The sequence below is a fragment of the Myotis yumanensis genome, unplaced genomic scaffold (assembly GCF_028538775.1).
Source record: "Myotis yumanensis isolate MYYU_CA2020_CCGP unplaced genomic scaffold, mMyoYum1.0.hap1 SCAF_5, whole genome shotgun sequence".
NCBI classification, from domain to species: Eukaryota; Metazoa; Chordata; class Mammalia; order Chiroptera; family Vespertilionidae; genus Myotis; species Myotis yumanensis.
The window spans coordinates 28,554,330-28,565,915 of record NW_027223756.1 but is presented as its reverse complement, the minus strand read 5'-3'; the positions used below and the strand labels follow the sequence as shown (position 1 = coordinate 28,565,915).

Below are 11,586 nucleotides of genomic sequence, written 5' to 3'. Positions count from 1 at the left end.
GTCTTGAAGTTGTAGCGCTTAAATTTGGGTTTATACCAGCTTAACTTCAATAACATACAAACACTGCTTTTTTAAAACAGCTATATCTGATAATACTTTTTTCAAGGCATTTATACTCTCCTTTGTTTTTTCCTTGAGGATAGTATTCTGTAGTCCTTTGTTTTCATGATCATTACCATGACAATGAAGCCCATGGTCAAATATTGTTTTGTTTCAATTAATTGTCATCTGGTTATTGTAAATTACATTTCTCTAATATTGAGAATATCTTCAAATTGAGCATTTCTCATCAAAAGAAATACAAAGGATGAAACAGTATAATATGGTTTGTAGTTGAAATTATATTTAAAGATCATTGTAGTCCTCAATATTAACACATGATCATATAATTTTCAGTTATATTAGGTATGTTTTAAAAGGTAAAATAGCCTGGCTGGCGTGGCTCAGTGGTTGCACCTGGACCTAAGAACAGGAGGTCATGGTTCGATTCCTGGTCAGGGCACATGACTGGTTTTCGGGCTTGATCCCCAGTGTGGGGTGTGTAGGAGGCAGCCGATCAATGATTCTCTCTCATCATTGAAGTTTCTATCTTTTTCTCCTGCTCCTTCTCTGAAATCAATAAAAAATATATTAAAAATAATAAAAGGTAAAATAAGCTTTTATGTGTGGAAAATAAAGTATATTTAATTCAACAGTTTTATGTTTAAGATATTTGAATGTCAATGAATTGTGATTAGCATTTATTTTACATTTTCTTAATTCGAGTATTGATAGTATTGTTTAAATCTAATATTTAGAAAAGTCATAAATTCAGAATTTGCTTCATTTTGAGATTAGAGGATATTGATGTATCTTTTTTTTTTTTTTTTTTTTACCTTTTTTATTCCTTTTAAACTGAGCAACTCACTTGGTTGCTTTTCCTGCTGTATCTTTTTTAATGCAGTAATTATTACACTGAACTATTGAAATTATATGCTTGTTTTTGAAAAATAAAATAACATGTTTCATCTATATTTTAATTATCAATTTAAACAATGACATTGTCATATTTTAACTGAAATATGACAATGTGTCCTTCATTCCTCGCTGACTCCGTCCACACCTATGGGGAACCCCTGGACCTGTTGGGGCTGGACCCCAACAGCCCAGGTTGCAGGTTGTTTCCCAATCTGGTACAGGGCATGTAGGAGGCAGCCAATTGATGTCTCTCTCTCTCTCTCTCTCTCTCTCTCTCTCTCTCCCTCTCTCTCTCTTCTAAAAAAGAAATATTTATTTACTAAATATTTATTTATTAAATCATTCTAAACAATGATTAGAAAGGCAATAGACTAATTCTTATTCATATTAATATTCTTAAAAATCCATAATACTTAAAATAGAAATATTAAGGAAAGTCTTAAAAATTACCTAGTGGTAGTTTATGATAACATACTTAAATTTTGATTTAGCTATGAGGTTATTATTATGAATTGGACTGAAGTTGAAAAAGTTTATTAGTGTGTTTTTCTCAAATAGTTTCTCCTGAAAACCTAATTACATTAGATTTACATTTAAATGTTGATGATGAATTATTATTATCAAAATTTCAGGTATGTGTACTTGATATTGATTCAATATTCATATTATTTTAACTGAAATATGACAATGTTTGCCTTAATATGAAAAAAGAAAAATATAATTTCCTTAAAATTTATTGTAGGAAGGAAGATCCAATGGATACTAATTCAATTTGGAATAATGACATTTGGAGGTTAAAAGTCATTATTCTAAATTGATGTTATGTAACAAGCAACAAATAGAAATGTTCCAAATATCATTATTGTAAGATTTAAAGTATCAGGAATGGTTTTAAAAAATATTTTTATTGATTCCAGAGAGGAAGGGAGAAGGAGAGAGAAATAGAAACGTCAATGATGAGAGAGAATCATTGATTGGCTGCTTCCTTTATGCCCCACACTGCTGTTTGAATTCGAAACCTGAGCATGAACCATGACCTGCTGGTTCATAGGTCGATGCTCAACTACTGAGTCACGTTGGCTGGGTCAGAAATGGTTTTTATACAACATTGAAGGAATCTTAAATATATTTCATCAAAATTTTGAAATATTTCATATGTAAGTACTTGGTAATGTTATATCATTTAAAAAATAAACACCCAAACTAGCCTAGGATAAGGTGAACCTCAGTGGTCTAAGTGCCTTATTTTAAAGCTAAAGTGTGCAGTTATAAATATTTAATAATAAAAAGATATGAGCTGATAGATTACTTTAAATAAAAAGATGTACTTATTTATGTATATCGTGATTTTCCCAAATGCAATTGTAATATTTTTGTGAAAGCAGCTAAAGGAAAATATTGAATTACATACTCTCAAGTGACACTTGAAATGTCTGGGCCTTTAAAAGGATATAAAATTGAAAATGATTGCCTTGCGTAAATTGCAAATGAATATGAGGCTACTTTGGAAATCAATGAATAGATCTAAGAATCTACAGTCAGCCACATGATGTCGCTGTATACCACAAAATCTTGTCAGTGGGAATGTATGATCGCCAACACTAAAGGAGGAAGCTCCATTTTGTCACCGCCCGAGAGAAGACAGAAACGCTGAGAAGAAATACTAAAAATATGAAGTAAAGAGACATGATTTTGAAGTAAGGTGAGAGAGGTACGAAAAGTGTAGTGCTTCTGCGATGCTGTATCCCAGGCGAGGAGGCAAGGGAGCCCGGCGCCTGCTGCTCTCTCTTCTGCTTCTTGCAATCTGGAAGGCGGGGAGCAGCCAGGTCCACTACTCGGTCCCCGAGGAGGCCAAGCACGGCACCTTCGTGGGCCGCATCGCGCAGGACCTGGGGCTGGAGCTGGCGGAGCTGGTGCCGCGCCTGTTCCGGGTGACGTCCAAAGACCACGGGGACCTTCTGGAGGTAAATCTGCAGAATGGCATTTTGTTTGTGAATTCTCGGATCGACCGCGAGGAGCTGTGCGGGCGGAGCGTGGCGTGCAGCATCCACCTGGAGGTGATCGTGGAGAGGCCGCCACAGGTTTTCCATGTGGAGGTGGAGGTGAAGGACATTAACGATAATCCACCAGTCTTCAGAGAGAGAGAACAAAGGTTACTTATTCCTGAATCTAGACTGCTGGGATCGCATTTCCCGCTAGAGGGCGCTGCTGATGCCGACATTGGCACCAATTCTCTTCTAACGTATACGCTCAGCCCCAGTGATTATTTCTCGTTGGATATACAGGCAAGTGATGAACTGAGTAAGTCACTTGCGCTTGAATTGAGGAAAGTTTTGGACAGAGAGGAAACACCAGAACTTCATTTATTATTGACAGCCACGGATGGGGGCAAACCTGAGCTGGAAGGTACAGTTCACCTGCTGATAACGGTGCTCGACGTTAATGACAACGCCCCATTGTTTTCTCAGGCCGTGTACAGAGTCCATTTATTGGAAACTATAGCAAATGGGACATTAGTAACCACATTAAATGCCTCTGACGCTGACGAAGGTGTAAATGGAGAAGTTGTCTTTTTCTTTGGCAGTGATGTTCCTGTGAACATTAGAAAGAACTTCAAAATTGATTCCAGCTCAGGAGAAATTAGGCTAATTGGTAAACTGGATTATGAAGAGACAAAATCCTACGAAATTCAGGTAAAAGCAGTTGATAAAGGAAGTCCTCCCATGTCAAATCACTGCAAGGTTTTAGTGAAAGTGCTGGATGTAAATGATAATGCTCCGGAACTGGCGGTCAGGTCCTTGTCCTTGCCGGTCAGGGAGGACGCCCCCCTCGGCACCGTCATTGCCTTCATCTCCGTGTCCGACCGGGACTCCAGTGTCAACGGGCAGGTGACCTGCACCCTGACACCGCATGTCCCCTTCAAGCTGGTGTCCACCTTCAAGAATTACTATTCGCTGGTGCTGGACAGCGCCCTGGACCGCGAGAAGCTGTCACACTACGAGTTGGTGGTGACAGCCCGGGATGGGGGCTCGCCTTCTCTGTCGGCCACCGCTAGCCTGTCCGTGGAGGTGGCCGACGTGAACGACAACGCGCCGCTGTTCGCGCAGCCCGAGTACACGGTGTTCGTGAAGGAGAACAACCCGCCCGGCTGCCACATCTTCACGGTGTCGGCGCGGGACTTGGACGCGCAGGAGAACGCGCTGGTGTCCTACTCGCTGGTGGAGCGGCGGGTGGGCGAGCGCGCGCTGTCGAGCTACGTGTCGGTGCACGCGGAGAGCGGCAAGGTGTACGCGCTGCAGCCTCTGGACCACGAGGAGCTGGAGCTGCTGCAGTTCCAGGTGAGCGCGCGCGACGCGGGCGTGCCTCCTCTGGGCAGCAACGTGACGCTGCAGGTGTTCGTGCTGGACGAGAACGACAACGCGCCCGCGCTGCTGCCTCCGGCTCCAGGCGGCACCGGCGGTGCTGTGAGCGAGCTGGTGTCGAGGTTGGTGGGCGCGGGCCACGTGGTGGCGAAGGTGCGCGCGGTGGACGCGGACTCGGGCTACAACGCGTGGCTGTCCTATGAGCTGCTGCCGGCGGCGGGTGGTGCGCGCAGCCCGTTCCGCGTGGGGCTGTACACGGGCGAGATCAGCACGACGCGCGCCCTGGACGAGGCGGACTCTCCGCGGCAGCGCCTGCTGGTGCTGGTGAAGGACCATGGCGAGCCGGCGCTGGTGGCCACCGCCACTGTGCTGCTGTCGCTGGTGGAGAATAGCCAGGCGCCAAAGACCTCCTCGCAAACGTCTCCTGGCGCCGCGAACGCGAAGGCGGCGCTGGTGGACGTGAACGTGTACCTGATCATCGCCATCTGCGCGGTGTCCAGCCTGTTGGTGCTCTCGCTGCTGCTGTACACGGCTCTGCGGTGCTCCGCGCCTCCCACCGAGGGTGCGTGCGGGCCGGGGAAGCCGGTGCTGGTGTGCTCCAGCGCGGTGGGCAGCTGGTCTTATTCACAGCAGAGGCGGCAGAGGGTGTGCTCTGGGGAGGGGCCGCCCAAGACGGACCTCATGGCCTTCAGCCCCAGTCTTCCTCCGGGTCCGAACTTGTCAGAAGAAAATGAACACCCAGAAGTAAATTCGGAACATTCTGGTAATGTAAGTCCAACTTTCAAACTTTGCCTTTAATGTTTTTTAATTTAACTTATATAATCACCTTTTAAAATGTGACTTTTTAGAATGTATTCAAAGTGTCCGCTAAAATTGAAAGAAATCTTACCATTCAACACAGGTATTTATTTTATTATTTACAGCTGCATCCTGAATGGAACATAGAAATAGCAACCACAACAAAAAAAATGTAGGGACAAATTGACGTATTCTTTGAAAAAGCATCCTACTTACAAAGAACACACAGAAAATACTAAGTAGTCTTGATTACATTTAACACAGGATCTGAACGTAGTCAATTACAGTGACATTTTCAAGTTTATTACTTTAATCTTGTAGTGAAATGTCAAGTCTTTGACCAAAATTAATTTCTCTTGCCCATTCGCATTACTGTGCTCCCATAGCTATATTTCCTAATGTCCTGGCTTAGCGCTTCCTCCATAGACAATGTTTATTTATGGATCCATTCCACAAGCACATAACTCTCTTATATACTAAGCCCTGCTGTAGAACCTAAGGACAGAGCAACAGGGAAACAAGATAGGGAGGGAGGGTCTCTGGCTTCTGGGGTGGGAGGGAGAACACATTGTATTTAAAATAACAAGTTTAAACCTGTGCTCACCTATTTAAAATAACAATTGGGTTATGAAAAGGCTTGGATTTGGTATAATATTGCTTTTTCCATTTTCTTTGTATAGCAGGGTGTTTATAAAGGGAGATGTTGTTCTATTCATAACTTTAAAAAATATTTTTATTGATTTCAGAGAGGAGTGGAGAGGGAGAGATAGAAACATCAATGATGAGTCATTGATGGGCTGGCACCCAAACCCACAACCCAGGCATGTGCCCTGACATGGAATTGCGCCACGACCTCCTGGTTCGTAGGTCGATGCTCAACCACTGAGCCACGACAGCTGGGCTATTCATGACTTTTTAAAAAGAGGCAATAAAATGCTGTTATCAGCAAGCTTTCTTAGAAACAAAGCAGATGAAGGTTTCCCCCTATCTATGTGACTAGTACTCAGAAAGTATATGTAACTCTCATTGCATCAGCTAAAGCAAAATATAGTCAAGTAAAGGAAAATGTCCTGGAAAGGTGAATTAAAATGATCAAACAATTGGGATGGATAGAGAAAACTATATTTTGAAGCTGAACTAAAAATCATAAATAGTATGGAAAACATAAACATATATTTTCTTCCATCAAGCCAGAAAAACTTGAGTTACAAGCTGGCATTTGAAGCTAAACTGGCACAATTTATTTCTTGAAGAATTTATATAGGTTGAAAAAGTAGTTATCTAATAATGCTTCCCAGAGAGGCTAACAATGAGACTATTAATGGAATTGAGCATCATTTAACGAATACCAATAGCCTTTTTTGAATTTGGCCTGAAGACATTCAGACATGCCTTCACGTAAATACATTGGGATCACTGACAAAAAGAAAATTTTAGATTGATGCTCAACAGTTCTCTCTGTATATTGATTATTGTTGTAAAGGTAAAAAGTTTTCTGGGTTAGTTGAAGGTTTTAACTTGAAGGTAACTCTCAAATATTGGTTAATGATCACTAAACTAAAAGAAGTGGGTTTAAAAAGGTGATTTTTAATGAAAAGGTAATTCTGGAAATTAATTTTGGTCAAAGAACAAGATTATTGTGGAGAGATTTGTTACTTAGTATTTCTTTAAACAAATAAATATGAATGGAATTCCCATTGGTAGTTAATATTCTTGTCTTTCAGAATCTTTGAGTAGTTAACACAACTTTCAATAGTTTCATCTTTCTTTATAAGATTTCTTTCAGAAAATGTATTATATTAATTCCTCTCTTCTTTTATAAAGACGAACCAGTTGTTTTATTTTCTTACTTTTTCACCTGTTCTTTCCTATGATTAATGGGTTATTCAAACAGTATTTTAGTATTAATAAAAACATAAAATAATATAGACTTATGGCAAAACTTATTCTTTAGTGTTTATTTCATGGTATATTTACATTTCAAATTAGTCAGTCATTTAGAAAATGTACTGAATGAAAAATGGTCAGATCCTCAGAATAGGAAGTTTTATATGATAAGATCTTTTACCAGATAATAATCATTGTTATGCAACTGGGTTAATTTTGGTTAATGTTAATTATCCATTAAAGTTAGTAGCTTCACAGCTTTGTTGTCTATCTGAAAACACTAGACAAGGATCATCATGCTGTACATACTGAGAATAACAGTTATTCTCATGTTTCTATGGAGGCTCCAATTTTCAAACACCCCAAAGGAAACAAAATCTTGTTAACCACATACATTATTATCTTTTAATTCTTCAATCTCGGTAATTAGTTTTTGTTTCATGATTATAATTTTAGGAATTATAATGTTATTTTCAAGTTACCTTGGTATGATGATACCAGTGTGATTTCATTTGTGGGAAAGTATTATTTTTACATCACCTAAAATGCAAGGCAGGGCACTTGAGAAGACTAATTCTTGATATGTTCCTTCTCTAAAAAACAAACAAACAAAAAAACAACAAAAACCCAAAACGTTTCCTTTTCAAGATTAGAAGTGTAACTCTATTTTCTGGTATAACTATGTAATTAGAAAGTAAGGTATTGCCCAGCTGGTGTTGCTCAGTGGTTGAGCATTAAACTATGAACCAGGAGGTTGCTCACGGTTCGATTCCTAGTCAAGGCACATGCCCAGTGCTACATAATCTTTACTTAGAATAACCTCCTTCAGTTACTTCCTTGTAGCTTAATAGAACAATAGAGTAACCTTGGAATAGAGATAATAAACGCCCTAACCTTTGGAATAGAGTGGATAGGATTAAGATCAAATAGTATAAATACAAATGTAAGAGGACAATAAAGGGAGGAACCTGGCTATGATGAGAGGAACCTGGCTAGGAGGAACCTCGCCATGATGATCACCCAAACGCTGGCTCCCTGTCCTTCATTCTTCGCCGACTCCGTCCATACCTATGGGGAACCCCTGGACCTGTTGGGGCTGGACCCCAACAGCCCAGGTTGCAGGTTGTTTCCCAATCTGGTACAGGGCATGTAGGAGGCAGCCAATTGATCTCTCTCTCTCTCTATCTCTCTCTTCTAAAAAAGAAATAAAAACATATTTAAAAAACAATACAAATAGATAAGAATGAGAAATAGTTATTTATTTTGGTACCAATATTTCTTTTCCTTCCGGGAACACTGGAGGATTTCCCTTCCCTGTTACCTTGAGGTGTGGTTTTCTTTGACCAATGAAATGTGGATGTGTCTCAATTCCTAGCAGAAGTATGTAATTGCCAGTGCAAGACTCTCTTGTGCAGTTTTATGATGTTGCAGGAATTATGAAAACACAGGTTGATGTTGAGATGCCATAATCTAGAGGCAGTTTGGGATGCTGAGTCAACATGTGGAGGAAAGCTGTCTTAGGTAGATTCCCAAAACCACAGAAGACCTTGCAGGAGCCAGAAATACAATTGTGTTTATTTTACTTTAATTAATTAATTTAATTGGGAAACATTGGTGTGAGAGAGACACATCAATTGGTTGCCTCCTGCATGCACCCCAAACAAGGTCTGGGATCGAGCCTGCAACTAAGGTGTGTGCCCATGACTGGGGTCAAACTCGGGACCCTTCAGTCTGAGGGCCGTCGCTATATCCACTGAGCCCAATGGGCTAGGGCCAATTGTGTTTATTTTAGAGGGAAAACTGAAATAGTCAGTGTACAGCAACATATTCATTGGGATTCCAGTGTCATTAAGCTAATGTGAACAGAATAAATTTTAAGAGGAGAGCATTACAATTGATAGAACATTATTATTGACTTTTTAAAAAATCCTCACCGAGGATATTTTTCCTATTGATTTCTAGAGAGAATGTGAAGGAGGCCAGAGGGGTGGAGAGAGAGATAGAAAGAAACATCCATGTGATAGACACACAATTGGTTGCCTCCCATATGGGCCCCTACCAGGACTGCAGAACCTGCAACCAAGGTATGTGCCCTTGGTCAGGAATTGAACCTGTGATCCTTCGGTCTGCAGGAGTATGCTCTAACCACTGAGTGACTGGCCAGCGCTATTATTGACTTTTTTTTAATTAAGGCATCTGACCATTAAGAAGATTAGATAACTTGGATCCCATGGGAAAAATTATTGTGTTGTGATTTATTTTTTTTAATAAAAGGTAAAAAAAAATAAACTATTTAAAATGTTTTAAGGTCTGGCCACTGTGGCTCAGTGGTTGAGCATTGACCTATGAACCAGGAGGTCAGGGCACAAGCCAGGGTTGCAGGCTTGATCCCCAGTAGGGGGCATGCAGGAGGTAGCCAATCAATAATTCTTTCTCATCATTGATGTTTCCATTTTCCTCTCCCTCTCCCTTCCTCTGTGAAATCATTAAAAAAATACATTTAAAATGTTTTAGCTCCTTCTCCTCCTCCCCCTCCTTCTCCTCTTCCTCCTCCTCCTCCTCTTCCTTTTTCTTCTTCTTGTTGTCTTGCTTAGTATCCATTCCTTCTTTTTTTCTTTCTAGGGCTTTGTTGTAGTTTTGTGAAAGACTGAGATGAAGATATTGCAAGAATAAATGCTCAGACACATAAACCTTAGGGAATTGACACTTCGTTTTGATAAACGCAAAGGGTATTGCTGCACCAAATTATCACAAACTTTGTGGCTTAAAACAACAGAAATGTATTTCTCGTAGTTCTAGAGGCCAGAAGTCCAACATCCAGGTGTTCTGGCAGGGCCACGGTCCCTCTGAAGACTCTAGCGGCGAATTCATCCTGGCCTCTTCCAGTTTCTGGTGGTTCCTTGGCTTGTGGCAACATAACTCCAATTTCTGTCTCACATTTCTTTCCTGTGTCTCTGTGTATCTTTTCTTTTTCTGTCTCTTATAAGGATACCTGTCATTTGATTATGGCCAACCCTAATCTAGGATGATGTTAGGGGTTAGAGTTACCTTAACTATATCCATGAATATCTTTATTCCAAATAAAGTCACGTGCTAAGGATCTGGGTGTGTACTATTCAACCCACTACAGATGTCAAGAGATGTCAAGCTCGGTGGTATTTGTTCAGCATGCCTTCTCATTCTCTTTTCCCCACTGGGAGAAATGTGCTTGGATTTCTGGCATTGGCACTCTATTTCTCTGAGGGAGAGAGATATGCTAGATCCTCAGAAACCCTGAATAACAGAATATACCTCATACCCCCAGCCATGTTATTCCAAAAATCCAGCAAAATTACCTTAAGGGATTACAAAAATTGCCGTAACTAAGCTATATTTCCAAGAGCTAATATGTGGTATAATTTCTTAATATGTCAATAGTAGCCAGTATGTTGGCCACTGATTAGTATGTCAAAATTACTGGGTATTAAAAACATGCAGTTGCATTGCAACTATGGAGTGATGTAATGGCCAGTCTGTAGCTATGTGAAATCAGTTTAAGATCCAAGAGAATTTGCTTACATGAGGTCGTGCACTGGCCTTCACTTCACAAGAGCAACCTTGCCATTTTCAGTCCACCTGATTTAGGAATCGCTTATTTCATCTCCTGGCTTCAACAATGAATATGTGACCCATGTCTGGCCAAGTGAGAACCATCACAACTATTGACTAAAGGAAAGATATGCCATCTCAACTGGCTCAAAGGAAGTGATATTTTAGGATTTTTGCTGGGACTATCAGGAAAAGGGCGCTTTCTATTGAGAGTCACTAAATGTAGACTAAAAGCTACTTTGGCCATTTTGCCATCACATGGGAAAAGCCTACCTGAGAAAGAAGGTCAGCAGAGGAAAATAAAGCATAAATGTGGAGACACTGAAGTGTGTATACACAGCTCTGCCTGAAACCAGCAAATAATTATCCATTTCCATGTATAAGACAGTAAGTGATGCTCTGCTTTCTTAAGTCAGTTCATTACTAGAGTATGATTAAAATAAATATACACTTCCATACAGGGTGTGAATAAGTTTCTTAAGATAGGACTCAAGAGAGAAATTAGTATTGATTTTTAGCACCAGGAAAAGCTAGTTTTTCTTTAGAAAATGTTTTTGCTGTTCTTTTATGGACACTTTTTCCTCTTTCTGAAAGCAAAATTTGTGACCTTAGAGTAACTGAAAATGATTATTATGTATGTTGGACACTGACCCACTCCTAAATTCATTTTATTTTCTTCCCTAATGTTATCTTTATCTTATTTTTATATTGGTTGTGTGTGAAGGGGCCAATTAAGAGTTAATAAAAGCATTAGCACTAAGAAAGGGATCAATTATACTATTCAAATATTTAAATGTAGTATAAAATGGAATATTCCTAAATTAAGAACACATTTTCCAAGTGAGAAATTATTAACTTTCAAACATCTGCAAACAGTTCAGAAAACAAAGTTAAATCACAAAAACAACAATAGATTGAAGTACCCTTTGATTCCTATGTGCATCACTTGAAGAAATGGTTTAAAAAAAGACATACTGTAGCCAAAAGAATTGAA

The 11,586-nt window shown here is 40.0% G+C and overlaps 1 protein-coding gene across 1 annotated transcript in view; it reads left to right on the top strand.

Annotated features, from left to right (window-relative positions):
- The first annotated feature begins 2,597 nt into the window (after positions 1–2,597).
- The window catches only part of LOC139010400 (protocadherin alpha-C2), a 171,271-nt gene continuing 162,282 nt past the window's right edge, over positions 2,598–11,586 (top strand). Inside the window, exon 1 of the mRNA XM_070414794.1 lies at positions 2,598–5,087. Within this exon, the coding sequence (XP_070270895.1) occupies positions 2,694–5,087 (2,394 nt within the window). The 5' untranslated portion in view covers positions 2,598–2,693. The remainder of the gene's footprint in view (positions 5,088–11,586) is intronic.